This window comes from Anser brachyrhynchus (genome assembly GCF_964034855.1).
Source record: "Anser brachyrhynchus genome assembly, chromosome: 2".
Taxonomy (NCBI): Eukaryota; Metazoa; Chordata; class Aves; order Anseriformes; family Anatidae; genus Anser; species Anser brachyrhynchus.
This window is the reverse complement of record NC_137695.1, coordinates 106,151,719-106,167,280: the sequence shown is the minus strand read 5'-3', so window position 1 is coordinate 106,167,280 and position 15,562 is coordinate 106,151,719. Positions and strand designations below refer to the sequence as shown.

Genomic DNA, 15,562 nt, shown 5'->3' with positions numbered 1-15,562 from the left:
AAGACCATTGCCTTTTGTTGTTTAGCCATTATAATTTGTATTAAAATTCTGAAAAGATTTACAAAAAGGTTTATCCCAACAACTGGCCTTCATCTTGGATGAATTTCTATATGTAGTCTTCAGTATCTGGACTAGGATTTATGTGTCTCAGTCCTATGGCTGCACAGAACAAAACTGTCACTTTTAACATATTTTAAGATCCTGGGGCATTTTAACAAAATAACATTGGAGCTTAAGTCAGCAACCTAACGAGTTGTGCAGTAGCCTTGTGAAAATTTAATTCTGAGTGGTCTGACGTTTGCTGACTCTGTGCTTGTTTTATTATTTTACATGAACCCAGCCACCATATAGGTAATTCCACTGTGCTCTGGTCTCAGTAGTGATAACACGTCTTCAAGAGCTCAAAAATTTGCCACATGATGGCACAAAAAAAAACAATCCTGGGGTAGATGCATGGCAGAACGCAGCGCTGTGGTATTTGTGCCGCAGCACAAGTTGGCTGTACCGTGACGTACAAACAGTAATAGCTAGCTAGGTGGCTCTTACAAAGTACTGATCTACTGATCCCCTAATAGGATCTGTAACTTTTTCCCCTCCGTTTCAAATTTGTGATTCATATTGGACCATCCCAATGTCCTTTTTTTTTATTATTATTTATTTAAAATGTTATATGCTATGTAAAGTATCCCAGGTTTCTTGGTCTCCAGTAAATCCCCAGGTCACCGGGAGGTGAAACTTGCGAGGAACATCTCCTTACCATTTTTTTCTCACTGTTTCCACAGAGGATAAGTACAGCGAGTGGCGACGGCAGGCATTATTGCTACCCACACTTTACGTGTGCAGTGGACACAGAAAATATCCGCAGAGTGTTCAACGACTGTCGAGACATCATTCAAAGAATGCACCTTCGCCAGTACGAACTCTTGTGAGGGGGATCACCGTGGAACCTGTGGTTTTAAATTCTTTGCTCCTTACTCTTTCTCTTGATACTACCCCACACAGGGTGGAAGAATATACTATAGAAATGTCAGTCTCTTCACTTTGTTTACTTTAATTATTTAACCTTAAAGCTGATTCGAAGCAAGTTTGGGTTGTTTTTCCTTCATGCTTTTTGGGACTATTTTTGTGCTTTATTTTGACATGCCACTTCTTCGTCATTCCACTAAGCCCTTTGGCTACCTCTGTTCCCTTAGGTTTTGTTTTTTTTAACTGAGCATGACCTGCTAAATTTTTTCCAGCAGGTTAACGTCAGTTCAAACTGGTATGTTAGCTGGATGACACTAAAAGTCATACCTATCCCTCTGTGTGGGTTTCCTTTTTAACATGACATTGAAGAGTACTTGATGGGTGAAAAAAAGATTAATGCACTTTGTATCAGGTTATTAAATACTGTTGAGGAAGTAGACACACAATGTAGCAGCACCACAATATTTATTACTCTGTCACAGTTTTTAGCATTTCTGAGTTGCAGGTCAACTGATAAAGTGACCTCCTCTTTTAAGCCGTTACTGGCACAGGAAGTAGAGTAGATAATGAGAGGAATAGTGAAGACAAAGCAATTTTTCTGGGGTTTTGGAGCTAAGTGTCTCTGCACACCTCAGGCATTTGAATTACAGCTACTTTTCAGCCTGTTGCATCTAGGCAGAAAATTTACCACCCTCACTTACGTTATTTGTGCTGTCCACAAATGATCCTTTGAGTTCCGATCATTCTTGGACAACAGTCCTCTCCCTATATATATTTTTTTGTTTTACTGCTGGTTTATTATATTGTACAGACTGTAAAATGTAATATTATTTTGTACAACTTTATTGAAGAAAAATACTTGTAGAAGATCTTTGTGCCTTGATTATGGCTGTACCTGTAAAATGAGCTAAGATGTAAGTATGTTTTTGATTGCGCTGTACAGCTTGATGTCAACCTTACCTGCAGCAGTGACTGGAGGTAAGAACTTTATCTGTAGAGTTTAGGGGTTTTTTTCTGGTTTATATAAAAAAAAATGCTCTTTAGTATAAAAATTATAAATTATGCAAATTAACCACTTACCTTTCCAAGTAAGGTATTACAGTCACCGGATGTTGCAGCAAACATGCCTTTCTCTTTTGAAGTCTCAGCTTTAAAACATTGGAATTCATTCGAGTGTCCAAATTGCAACCTGGTGTTGTTTTAATGGGAACCAAGGATTTTATTTTTTTTCCTTTATATTTAGAAGATATGTTTGGTAATTCTTTGGTCATTCATAGAACTTCACAATTGCACAGACCGATTGTGAATGTGTAAAGCACCATTATATAGAGCTCTTCAATCTTTGTACCAACAGCGGCTTTCATTGTGCAAGTAAATAGCGAGAAAGAAGAAAAAAGGTGTATAAACCCTTGTGTCTGGCCTAAGAGAATTACAAGATGACATTTTTATTTCTCTTTTAATAAAGAGACACATTAGAAAATTGTTTTATTTTAAATATTGTAGAATCAAAATGTGTGAATATTTCTCAAACTTGAATAATTTATGCAAATGACATTCTCAAAACAAGTTGTGGTACAGTACAATATATAAAAAGCAAGAATTGCTGTAGCAATAAGGCATGTCCTTTTTAGTAACTATAACACTGCTTTATATTTTATACATAGGTGTTTTATGTCTGTGACTATATACTTTTCCTGTGTCCAAGATAACCTGTACAAATGTCTAAAATTACAGTTGCAATAACAGAAACCTAGAGAAGTGTTAGACTACATTACTTTATAGAGTGTTTTACCACACTTCGGACCATTCCCACTCTTCATTTTAAATTTAGGGAGAGATTAAGAGCTAACACATTCCCAGCATTGGCATTATAAATCAGCAGGTTTGATTAATGATTTACTATACACATCGTTGCTAGTTAGAAACCTTAATCAGTCATCTTTTAAAGTCAGACTACAGCCAAATTCCGTACTTGTTTCTATTTGATGATAAATAACCCCCTTTTAGATACTATAATACGAGCATCTCCTCTTCTCAGAAAGGTGTATATTTTAATACGTGTAAGTTCAATTTAGTTGGCAGATATTTCCCAGAAAGCAAAAGGCTGGGTGGACTAAGCTAGCAAACAAAATCCCCAGATGCAAAGATTCCCTCGCTTCCCATGCCAAAGAAACAGAACGAACAACAAAGGATAGGCTTTTCTTCAAAAACCACCCCTAGCCCAAGAGTTAAGGTTAGAGCTCCCAGCCGCTGCAGGAATGCCAGAAGGAAAACCGGTCCTGGTGTGCAGCAGCCCCTCTGTTTTTTCTGGGGCGGGTGGGGAGAAGCGGTCAGGATTTGTCGCAGCTTCCCTTAGACACGGCACGCAAAGACGCTGAGCTCAGACCTTACATCCTCCGTGCTGCCATCCAGGCGGGGGCCCGCGGCCCGGCTCTGCGGCGCGCTGCGTCGCAGCTGGCTGTCTCTCCCTCCCCAGCAAAGAGCTAGTGCAGTTCAAAATGTGACTCTACGATAAAGCTTACAAAACTTGGCGGCCCTGCAGGAATCCAAAATAATGTGCATTCCTATCCCTAGCTGCCTGTAGACTGAGGGCCAAGGCATAGGATAATGTTACTGCAGCTGTATTTGACCTTCCTTCTTGCAGAAGATCGGCAACTGGAGGGCCCCTCACCACACAGATCTCTGGGATGCAATAGGGCCCTCTTTTTTAAGCTCATCATAGCACATCTTTTTAAAAATAGCAGCTTGAGGTGTCGCCCTAATTTTTTTTTTTTAAGCAGGTTTCAGGTGTGTATCAGCAAACTGGATCTGCGAGGCTTCTTCCTGTTGTTGTCTGGTAGACGATAACCGCAAATTGTAGTCAGCTAACAGTTTAATATGTCAGGAACTGGAAGATTTCTTGTCCCAAACTACAGTCCCTTACATATGACATCCTAAAAAGGTTACGGAAATCCGCATCTCTCAGTGCTGATGTATCTAGCTTCTGCCTGACCCTAACAAACAGACGTATGACATTCGAAGGGCCATGCAGCAATAAAACAGAGAAACGTTTCCAGTTTGCAGGACTGAGCCTCCACCAGGGTAAGACACTAGTGCAGATAAGTGATGAGGCTATAGGATTTACATAATGTACAGTTAAACTTTTAATATACATATTTGATACAAAAATTATAGCAGGAAAAGGACTCATTTGATTGTAGAATACAGTATTTTTGTACAGCATGAAACGTTCATTTTGGTTAATTATTTATCCTGTAGTAGTCATATCAGCTGTATAGGACTTCTATGGTATGTGTAAATGCAACCTGCCTTCAGACTAGCAATCAAATTAGGTCATTTGCTGGCATGAATATAGTCTGATGTTTGACTGTTCTCAGCTTTGGTATTTCAGTGACTGAATGCAGATGTCTGGCTCTTCATACTGCTTTATGCTTACTGATTAAATGCTGAGCAAAATAAAATGGTGGAGTGAGAAGCTGAAAATGAGCTAGTATCAGGATTACAAGCAGAGCACCTGCTGCACAGTATATAGTAAAGACTCTGCTCTCATATGGAAGGAAGCATTTTTGGAGGGAGAAGTCAGTTGGTGTTATGCTGCCCTGGAAAAGAAATGAAGACTGTCACTTTGCTGTTACAGTAGGTTCTAAATCAGGAGTAACACCATGGCTGTCAGATCTCCGATTTCTAAATTCTGTGTTGGGCGGCAAGGGTTGGGGCCAGTTTCCTAGTACCAGTGCCTTCTCCAGGGGGCTGAAGAGCCCATACTTGTGGTGCTGGGCACTAACTGGAACAGTCACCAGGCCAACGTTAGCCCAGATGCCAATCTTCCCTCTATTCCATCTAACCAGAGAGCTGGGCTCCTCATCGGATCTGCCTTCAAGAGAAGCCTAACTTTAGCTGCTGTTAACCGACCTGGAAGGAGCCTTCCCAGGCTAAAGTTAGGTTTTGTGAATGTGCCCCTTCCTCACCCCGAACCCTCCTCCTACCCAGTACATGCTGCAAAAAACACGTTGGCTAATCCAAATTGTGTACGTGAACTTCAACAACAGAGAACTTCTTTGGGTTTTGGCTTGACTTCTAATTAAAGTTTACAACAGTCTGAGGCTGATTTAAAACAGTAGTGAAGATGATGCAACTTTAATTAGCCAACCTCTTGTTTTGCAGTGAAGATGCACTGTCTGGCGTGTGCAGAGAGCGTATGTGGTTTGAAGGCAGCTACTCTCAGGAATATGGAATAAACAGAAGTACTTTTCAACAAGAAATACTAACAGTTGCATAAAACGAATTTAAAAGCTTGGGGCTATCTGTGTATTAAGCAGCCTAAACTCAACGGCAGCAAAAATACATTAAAGATTCTCCCCCCACCAGCCCAAGTCACAGACTACACTAAGCAGATTGTAGGTTTTGCTTCTTACTCCAAGTTTCTAGGAGTTCTGTTTTATTTTTGAACTGGGGAACTAATTGTTTTACCTCTAAGGATATACTGAGCACTGGAACTGCCTGCGAGAGCGTAACCAACACACTGTATAAAATGTGAATTGGACACGAGGAGACAGACTATTGGCATGTGACCAACGTTTTCACTGTGTGAAGTGGTTAATGCACGAGTTTGATAACCATGATCACCACGCGAAACTTTGAGGTGGATGCGGTCTTGTTTTCGTAGTTGGTAAATCAACCAAGCAAAATGAGTCTTTCTACTGTTCAGTGCACAATACTGATTATTTTTACAAGTCAATAGTTTACAATGCACCCTCTTTATAAGAAACTGTTAGATGCTTGTACCCATATACTAATTAGATCTTTAACAGCATTGCTTTGTACCACACGGAACACGTGGCTCCCACAGATGTACTTTATAAAGTGGATGCAGTGTACTGAGTGGGTTGGGTGGGTAGGCAATTTTTTTTTTTTTAATTTTTTTTGTTTTTACAGGTAGAATCAGTTCTAAAATATAGCTGACTGCCATGTTGATTTATTTATGAAAGTTATCTGACAAAAATAAAAAAAAAAAAATTAAAACTTACCATGATGAAACTAGGATTGTTTCTGTTCCTCCAACTGAACGACGGGACGCTGATTTCTGGAATTTTCCCCGCATGCAGCACTTCACAAGCACTATGGGTGTGCCCACTGAGAATCAAACGGGGACGAAACCACCATAACAGCTAGAAAGCAAAACGGTAAAGCACAGCGAGTCATGACTGAAAAGAAACTGAGCATAAGACCCACTTTTTCTTCTGACAGAATGAATATATGGGAGTTCTAATAATCTTACCAAGTGTTTTGTATAAACTTTTGTTTTGCAGTAAGACATATGTTGATATTGTAATATCACTCCCCTTTAGCCCTTATCACAAGTACCAGACATTTTCTGGCCATCCTGATCGGAAAAACAAAGCCAATAGCATGCTGTTGACATTACAAATAGAAAGATCTTGTTTTTAATAAAGCAATGCTGATTTCTTGTCTAAGAGAGAATCTTGTACTGCCAATCTTGAGCAAAGACATTTATGCAGAAGGAAATAAATACTGCCCATTAGATTTTCTGGAAATACTTTGACTTTACATTTTCTTCAGTTATTATTGCAGCAAGAGCAGTACTTTCAAAGCGTTGGACTTTCTACTGGGTTTGTCAATAATCTACACATTACATAGGTTGCAAAACATTAAACTAAGAGATAAGAGCAGCACAACACACTTAAGAGCACCGGGACTTATCACCTGCAGAATCAAGGCCATGATCATGATGATCCTCAAGGGAACAGCTCTAACAAGCAGCCTCTCAAAGGCCTCATTAAAGCAGGAGCAGTTGTGGTCACTCTGTTTCAGCTAACATTTATCCTTTCCAAAATGTTCTCATCTGTAGATACCCGTATACCGGTGCCACTCTCCCACCCACCCACCCACCGATACTCGATCTCCTAATGTATAAACCTTTTGTGATGCTTCCTGAGACAGTACATCGTACTTTTCTTTAAATGGGATGTTCTTCTTCCCTGGAGGGGCAGAATCTTCTCCACTGCATTCAGCATCACTTTTCCGGTAGAGAGGGTAATGCTGGGAGAAAGTCAAAGCAAGGATCAGTTGTTAACGGTCCAGCCTTTCTAGAAAGGGAACAAATACACTAAAAACATGCCAACAAGTTGCCTCACCCCGTCTCCAACACACCTGTAAAAGGATTGGTTCCGAAGCTGGAAGCTTTTCCACGTCACTGCATCTTTTGGTGGAATGATTCCAGTTCTGTGAATAAAATCAATCCACACATACTGTCTTCACCTATGTATGCCAAAGGGGTGGGGAAGGGAATTACACGATAGCTAGGTTTTGAGGGGTTGGTTTTTTGCTGTTTTTTTTAATGCTTTGAGAAAAGCAGTAACAGCTCAGAGTATAGTATTTAAATACTGTCCACTGTATGAAATTTTAAGAGCCACTACGGTGGGTCAATGGGCAATGCTTTAATTTCTGTATGTGCTGTGAGTACAGTTACATTCTTTCTGAACATGGAAAGTAACAGTAGAATCTGTTGTGAATCTTTCCACAAGCAATGCAAAAGAGAAATGGAGCAGCCTGAGAGAGATCGCAGATAGTGTCTGACAATTTTTCCACTGAGAGGTGGTTTCCTGATTGACTGCCAACCCTGTAAATCATGCTGCCTACCTTGCGTCCAGTCTGCCTATGAAAAAGGGAAGAGGAATGAAATGAGAAGCAACTGGATTTGACGAAAAAATATGACGAAAACATTACTAGGCCATCAAGGTAGGACTCCAGTAAAATCAGAAAACTACAATAAACTAGTTCAAAGGATATAGGACAGAACAACATGCAAAAATATAAATGCATGGATTACTATGCATCTCACAGAAAGTGCAGGGTTACAGAACTTCCGCCGTTCCTTGGAACAGAAGAAATTGCACCCTCTGCTAGTTGGCAGCACTGACAAGGAAGTTAACACCATTAGTGCAGAGCAACACAGTGAGCAGTTAGGTAAAAACGATAAGTGAAAATGAGGAAGAGAGATTTGCTAACAAGTTACAACACGAATTGGAAGCAGATTTTTTTTCAGAAGAAACCCTTCGTTGTATCTTGACTATTCCTGCAGTATCAGTATTTCCATTCCAGTAGCCAAGTTGCTGGCTATAATCACATCTTTAATAAACTTACCTGCTGGGAGCAATTCAGTTTGTGAGAAAGCGCCACAAGCTTTGCCTCTGAGGTACGGCAGATAGCGCAGCCATCACCCTCCATGGCTACGCTGTTCACTATGACAAAGCTGGAAAACACCAGGGCGTGGGCAAGGAGAAAGAAGCGGTGAGGACAGGAAAGCATTTGCTGTTCGTGCACATGTAGGATAAACCTTACTTTATAGAATGCAAGTGATCCAAAATCAAACACAGCTCAACAAAACAAAAGAATATTGCAGCTTCTGAAGCCACAATGTTATAAATCCTGAGTATCCATACCGTAGCCACTTCTCTACCTGGTAGGCTGCTTTATAAATCAGTTATTAATTAGGCTGCACGATATTCTGTATGCTGTGCTTCATGCTTACACCTTTTATTATCATTATTATAATCAATTCTTACGTGGTATTTTAGTGGAACGTTAGAAGCCAACTAAAGGGAATTCTGAAGGAAAGGAGAACTTGCTTCTCTCCCCACGCACATTTCAGGCATCAGAGACATCACTTTAGACATTCAATTCCTTTCGAACAACTGAAAAGCAATATAGCACTGCATTTGACTGTCTACCCTGAACACAGTCTCATACTTTGTGGTTTCTCGCACAGAAAAATGGGTTTATATTTGTAAAAGATTTCCTTGTAGGTTTCAAACCAACTTTAACTTTCTACAACAAGATTTGTACCTGTTTAGTCCCTCAGTCAGAACTGCAGGAAGAGCTGTATTTCCAGTTCAACTCAGTATGTTTACCAGACATGAATGAGTTGATTGCCTCCACTTAAGAGATGCTAGCCAACACCTCCCACCCCCCCCAAATTTTAATCCTCTTTCATCAGACTAATCTGCTTTTATACCACAGATTTGTTATAAAGTAGTTTATCCAGTAACATTTCATTAATAACACAGCTCTTTTCAGTTAATGAATATGATACTAGACATGCAATCTGCAACTGGAAGCAAGAATTCTGCTGTGCTGATTTATGGAAGGGGACATGGAGATATTCCTTCATAACTTTTATTTTAAACAGCCAGAATACATTTCTAGAGGACCCCGTATCTGCATGATAAACAATAGCATTATACTGGGCATTCATGAAGCTCATACATCTTTGGGAGGGAGAGGGTGAAGACAGCACTATTTCTGTATCTGTTCAGTATATTCTAAATGTCTGCTTAATTAAGGGAACCAGTGTAACCTTCTAGTTTTTTAATCTTATGTTCATAGGAGTGATTATAACCTGATCATGCCAATGCTTTTCCACAAACCCACTACTGTTTTCTCACATTGGACTCCTGCATGGTATATAAAAGTAGCAAAAGGGTGCACACAGACAGCTACAGAAAGAGACAACGATGAGAACAAGCTCTGTAACAAGGTCTATTCAAAGTCAAAACCAGCCTGTGCATGATTGCCCCACCCTGTGGAAAACCTGTGGACAAGCAACTGCTGTGCTCCCAAGTTCCTCAAACAAGAGTTAAGTTCTGCAGACTAAAGAAGTTATTAAAATTAATGAAACTCTTAACTTGCAAGCACAGAGGGGGTTTGTTTGTGTTTCTTTACTGAATCCTACTCTTCTGCTATGTTTACAGCCATGGGTCATTACCAGCTGCAAGGAAGTAAAATCGCAAACCAGAGAATTTCATTCCGACTCCTCAGTACTTTTCCATTTAGAAGAAAATTGGCCTAGCTTAAAGCAAAAGCTGCTCCTCCACATCACACTCTGGGTTTATTCAAAGTGTTTCATGTTTAACATATCACAAGCTAGATAAAAAATAATAATAATAACAGAACTTATGCATATTAATAATATTCTCATATTATTTCATCAGAAATTCACTTCTAGTTTTCATTCTTCATCACTTAGGTCTCCTAGCCCACTAATAACTACTCTAAACATTGAAAAAAACCTGTATATGCATATACTCACTTTATTCCTTTTCGAGTTATTAGCTTTCCTGAAGTAAAGTTGAAAATTTTTTCAAATCGATTTACCTTGTACGCGGTCATTCTGTGTCACAGAACAAAAACACAACTGAGGTAAGAAATCGGCATTATAATAAATAATCTGACACAGTTGCTTTGCAGTTTTTAGACCATTCATGCAGCTTACAGCTCCATTATTTAGATCACGTATTCATTCAGCAAAATCATAGGGATGCTCTGAAATTCTGCCCTAGTCACATCAGTGTAAGCAGACATCCTACCGAAGCACAGCAGAGCAAGCACACTTACACTCTTCCACACTGAGGAAATGGGAAAGGGAATGTGCTTAGACTAAGCACTTTGCAGACAATGAAGCCCAAAACAAGGAAAAGCAGCTTCAAGACTTTGCCCATGCAGAAAAACTAGCCCTGAACAACTTCACATATGCTTCAAAACGCACAAAAGTAGCCTGAAACCTGTTCTAAAATGTATTCCTGTGGTGTGTTGTGTGTAGATCACAGAATCACAGAGTCATTAAGGTTGTAAAAGACCTCCAAGATCACCTGGTCCAACCATTCCCCTACTACCAATGTCACCCACTAAACCATGTCCCCACGCACCACATCCAACCTTTCCTTGAACACCCCCAGGGACAGTGACTCCACCACCTCCCTGGGCAACCCGTTCCAATGCCTGACTGCTCTTTCTGAGAAGAAATGTTTACCTCATTTCCAACCTAAACCTCCCCTGGTGCAACTTGAGGCCATTCCCCCTAGTCCCATCACTAGATACCTGTGAGAAGAGGCCGACCCCCAGCTCCCCACACCTTCCTTTCAGGTAGTTGCAGAGAGCAATAAGGCCTCCCCTGATCCGCCTCTCCTCCAGACTGAACAACCCCAGTGCCCTCAGCCGCTCCTCACAGGACTTGTGCTCCAGGCCCTTCACCAGCTCCGTAGCCCTGCTCTGGACACGCTCCAGGGCCTCGATGTCCTTGTAGTGAGGGGCCCAAAGCTGAACACAGCACTCGAGGTGCGGCCTCACCAGAGCTGAGTACAGGGGGACAATCACCTCCCTGGTCCTGCTGGCTGCACTATTCCTGATACAAGCCCGGATGCCATTGGCGTTCTTGGCCACCTGGGCACACTGCCGGCTCATGTTCAGACAAGCATCAACCAACATCCCCAGATCTTTTTCCTCTGCACAGCTTTCCAGGCACTCAGCCCCAACCCTGTAGCATCACATGGGGTTGTCGTGGCCAAAGTACAGGACCCGGCACTGAGCCATGTTGAACTTCATCCCATTGGCCTCTGCCCATCAACCCATCCTGTCCAGGTCCTCCTGCAGGGCCTTCCTACCCTCCGGCAGACTGACATTTCTCCCCAACTTAATGTCGTCTGCAAACTCACTGAGGGTGCACTCAATTCCCTCATCCAAATCATCAATAAGATATTCAAGAGGATGGGCCCCAACACCGACCCCTGCGGAACACCACTGGTGACCGGTCGCCAGCTGGATTTCACTCTGTTCACCACCACACTCTGGGCCCGGCCATCCAGCCAGTTTGTAACCCAGCAAAGAGTGTGCCTGTCCAAGCCAAGGGCTGCCAGCTTCTCCTTGACGAGAAGCTGTGGGAGACCGTGTCAAAGGCCTTGCTGAAGTCTAGGTAGACTACGTCAACAGCCTTTCCCTCATCCACCAGGTGGGTCACCTGGTCATAGGAGATGAGGTTGGTCAGGCAGGACTTGCCTTTCATGAACCCGTGCTGACTGGTTGTCTTGCGCATGTTGTGTGCTAGATTAATACCTTTTAAGATTGCTGTAAATTACAATCCCATCTCATTTGGTTATGATCAAAACCATTCTGTATAAACACATGAAAAGTCACTCAAACAGTTACTGTACACACACTGACATTTCATTCTTGGCACTTGGGTATTCCTTTCACTGAAGGGACTTACTCATAATGAAATCCAATGTCATGATTTCCAATGATAACCACCAGTTCAGTAGAAGATGGATACTTAAACATTTTCCGAAATCTCCTGACATCATCTGCCCATGCCTGCATGAAAAAAAAAATGAAGAAATTAATGCTGTTCCACAATATTGAAGGGAATTGCTAATGTATAACACAGAAGCACACACTCAGTGAGATGCTCACATGTTCCAAGTTTTGTATAAAGGGAAAAGTGTCGACGTACCACCAAAAATGAAGGAGAAACACAACATCCCAACTACTATCTAAAACACTAGAAACTCTAGCAGAACAACTGTAGTAACATGAAAAAAAGCCTTGCATACCTAGTCTGCTTCCTTCTGCCATCCATTTCCTTCAAGCAATCCTCATTTTCTGAAATAAGAGAGCTGTTCATGTCATACCTGAGGTGAGCTCCATTTTCCTTCATCAAAGACATCTCCCAGAATAAAAACAATATCTGGCTGCAGTAACCACAAGGCAGTTTGGAAAGATCTCTCCATTTGCCATTCCCTAAAGAGAGAATACATACCCAGTCATCACTGCATAACTTCTAGATCCTCAAGTCTGAATACACGAACACGGCCTGACAGGAATGTGAAGATGGCTCCTACACACTGAGAATGCTACTATGAAATTCAAATTAGATACTTAGAAATCAGGTTTAAGTGCAGTAGGTGCATCTTACCTGGTGGGCAATTCCACCGCAATACAATCACAATCAAGTCATACAAGAAGTAATACCAGTTTGTTTATTTTTATTCACTACAATTCCATTAAATAACAATTTATTAGAACAGTGAATTATTTAATGTATTTTACTATGCATTTGTTTCTTCGGCAAAAGTTTACAAGGTTCATAAAATGTTAGAATCGGTACTTTCTTCCAGCATTTTTTTAGACAAAAAAACAACATGGCTTTGTGCAGTAGGCATAGGATTGGGTTACCTTTGTTTTTAAGTACAATTTTGCTGCCCATTCTTCTACTACAAAAATAAATTTCTACTGGCTTCCTTACCTCTGCAGTTGAAGGTGTTAACTTGTGGGGACATCAAAGTTATCTGGCTCATTTTTAAGGCACTGTAAAAAATAATTATGCACTGGAAAAGACTATCTGACCTATCTAAAACGTTCAGGTACCTACATCCACCTGAACAATGAAGACTGCACCACCTAAGTCCCATTCATTAATGCATTTATTATCTAGTCCAGGTACAGACATATGTATTTCTTAAGACTACAGCAACATTGGTTTTAAACATCTGTCCCATTAGTTACTATTAAAACTCTAAAAACAGGATAGAGATTCAAAAAATTAAATTACTACCTTCGTAGTTTATCCAGCCAATGTCCATTGATTTCACCAAGCAGGTGAGTGTCAGCTAAAATTATGGCCTTCAGGACTGAAGGTGAAGTCTCTGTGTTACCTGTGTGAGCTCCACCTTTCACTTCTGGCCATCGACATTGAAAAATTACCACATAATAAATTAAAAATTCACAAAATATTAAAACGGAGCTGACAAAGCACACAAGTTTCAGCAGGAAACAGATCCTCTTCCTCGAAGGAAGATTCTTCACAGTGATCAGTCTAGAAGTCAGCATTGCAGTACCAGCATAAGAGTCTTTCCCAGTGGCTAAGTTCTCCTCTCCAAGGTGAAAAAAATAGGGTCTTGTCAGAGGACTAAGTGGGGCTTCATATCAGTACAAAATCCCTGTGGAGAAAATAAAAAATAAAATATTCATAAAGCCAGCAGTCCCTGTGAAAAGCTACCATGCCAGGCTGACAGTGCTGGTTTCTCATCAGCATGAAAGCTTTGGTGTAATAAAAGTATACATGCACATACCTATACACATACACAGAATCATCGAGGTTGGAAAACACCTTCAGGTATTTTCCTGAAGAGAATATATATATATTTGACTGAAATTGCAAATTTGGTCTTCTCTTTCAGGTACGTTTGTTCAACCCACACAGAAGGCCGAGCTGCTGAGCCTAGACCAGCATTCTCTCCTACCAGGACCAAGGCAACTAGTTTAAAGCTAGCCAGAATCTCGCTGCATGATGCTTTTTTCAAACCATACAGTGAAAATACTGAGAATAGGGATCAAAGATAGGTGAAGATAAAGCTCAGCTTGAACAAAAGAGGAAAAAAAAAAAGAGGGAGAGGTGGTGGTGTGAGGATAGAAAGGAATTCCTTACCATCCTGGCCACTGCACTGCCACAAGTCACATACCACTGCTATGCCCAACCAGTGCAATTGCCACCTTCATACAGTTCCTTCTAAGAATCTCCAGGAACCCCAAGCAATTTGCTGTCCCAAAACAAGTTGACTGGAGCTTTCCAAGAACACAGGATGACTTCACTAACACTGCTCCATTTCTAGCAAAGAGAAATGACTGAGGCTCGGACACAGAAACGGTGCTACAGCTGAGGAGCAATGCGGGAAAGCAAGCCTTTTGAGGTTGGTAACTAGACTGTCATTCCTGACTTCTTCCACCCTGGATAGTTTGTGGCCCAAAGAGGGAACTTACCCCTTTTAAAACTGTAATTTTATTTTAGGCCATTTTAGAGGCTAATCTAAAACAAATGCCTTCACTCCGATAAACCACAGCTGTAACAGGGCTCATGGATTGTTCCACTTGTTCACAGACATTTAAGAGAAACTCATTATTTCTGGGTTAAGGAGGAAATACCCCCACTTCCACAGTTCTGCTTCTGAAGTCCCTCACACAAATACATTTTCTGTGTCTATGCCTACAAGAAACAAGTATCCCAGATGAGAGGACGGGGGTACCAGCCGTACTTTAAGCAAAATTACTCCGATTCCACATGCAACCTCTCCGGGTTTCAATCTGAAGAGTATTGCAGCTCTGGCAGGCCCACTTTTTAAAGGTCAACCACGTAACACAGTAACAGGCACCCTAGCAGAGCTACTAGGTGTTACTTCACAGGCTCACAGACAAACTTTCAGAAAAATCCACAAAAAGTCTTGTAGCCCTCCCCCTGTACTAAGGTCCTGGATATTAGCAGTTATTGAAGGCAGACAGTGATTAGCAGCCAATGTTAATTTGTGTTGAATAAACCTGATGAGAACCGTGACCACTCAGTACATTTGAATATTCAGACCCTAAGTATCAGGAACACTGAGATAAAATTAAAGATCCATTAATTTTGTGTGGTTCTGTTTTGAAACCCCGGCCACAGTCACATGCTGAACACAGGAACAAAACTCAGATTGTTTTACTGCCCTGTGTCCTAGCCCATTTGATTGATGTCTCACAGAAATCAAAAACAGATTAACTTATTTTTCCCCAACCAAAACCTCTATTTGATAACAGCCACCTATTCTCAAACAATAGCTTCAACACTACAAAGTACTTGTTTGAGACAAAGAACCATTCATCTTCATCATGTAACGCTTCCAATGTGCATTATTTAACATTAGCATGACTAATAGATAATTGCATGTAATTCAGTTCTGTCTAAACTTAGTTTTACATGAGAAGGCTACTGGCC

At 41.0% G+C, this 15,562-nt stretch overlaps 2 protein-coding genes across 7 annotated transcripts in view; one reads left to right on the top strand and one right to left on the bottom strand.

Moving 5' to 3' along the window:
• Positions 1-2,446, top strand: part of GNAL (G protein subunit alpha L) — a 193,029-nt gene extending 190,583 nt beyond the window's left edge. For all 3 annotated transcript variants that reach the window (XM_080580346.1, XM_080580348.1, XM_080580347.1), the window contains one exon: positions 783-2,446. In XM_080580346.1, the coding sequence (XP_080436472.1) occupies positions 783-929 (147 nt within the window). In that variant the 3' untranslated portion in view covers positions 930-2,446. The remainder of the gene's footprint in view (positions 1-782) is intronic.
• Positions 2,435-15,562, bottom strand: part of MPPE1 (metallophosphoesterase 1) — a 32,499-nt gene continuing 19,371 nt past the window's right edge. For all 4 annotated transcript variants that reach the window (XM_080580353.1, XM_080580352.1, XM_080580355.1 and 1 more), the window contains 9 exons: positions 13,373-13,757; positions 12,450-12,558; positions 12,029-12,132; positions 10,076-10,156; positions 8,131-8,239; positions 7,138-7,209; positions 6,904-7,026; positions 5,994-6,134; positions 2,435-4,565 (listed from right to left, as the gene is read on the bottom strand). In XM_080580353.1, the coding sequence (XP_080436479.1) occupies positions 4,383-4,565; positions 5,994-6,134; positions 6,904-7,026; positions 7,138-7,209; positions 8,131-8,239; positions 10,076-10,156; positions 12,029-12,132; positions 12,450-12,558; positions 13,373-13,647 (1,197 nt within the window). In that variant the 5' untranslated portion in view covers positions 13,648-13,757 and the 3' untranslated portion in view covers positions 2,435-4,382. The remainder of the gene's footprint in view (positions 4,566-5,993; positions 6,135-6,903; positions 7,027-7,137; positions 7,210-8,130; positions 8,240-10,075; positions 10,157-12,028; positions 12,133-12,449; positions 12,559-13,372; positions 13,758-15,562) is intronic.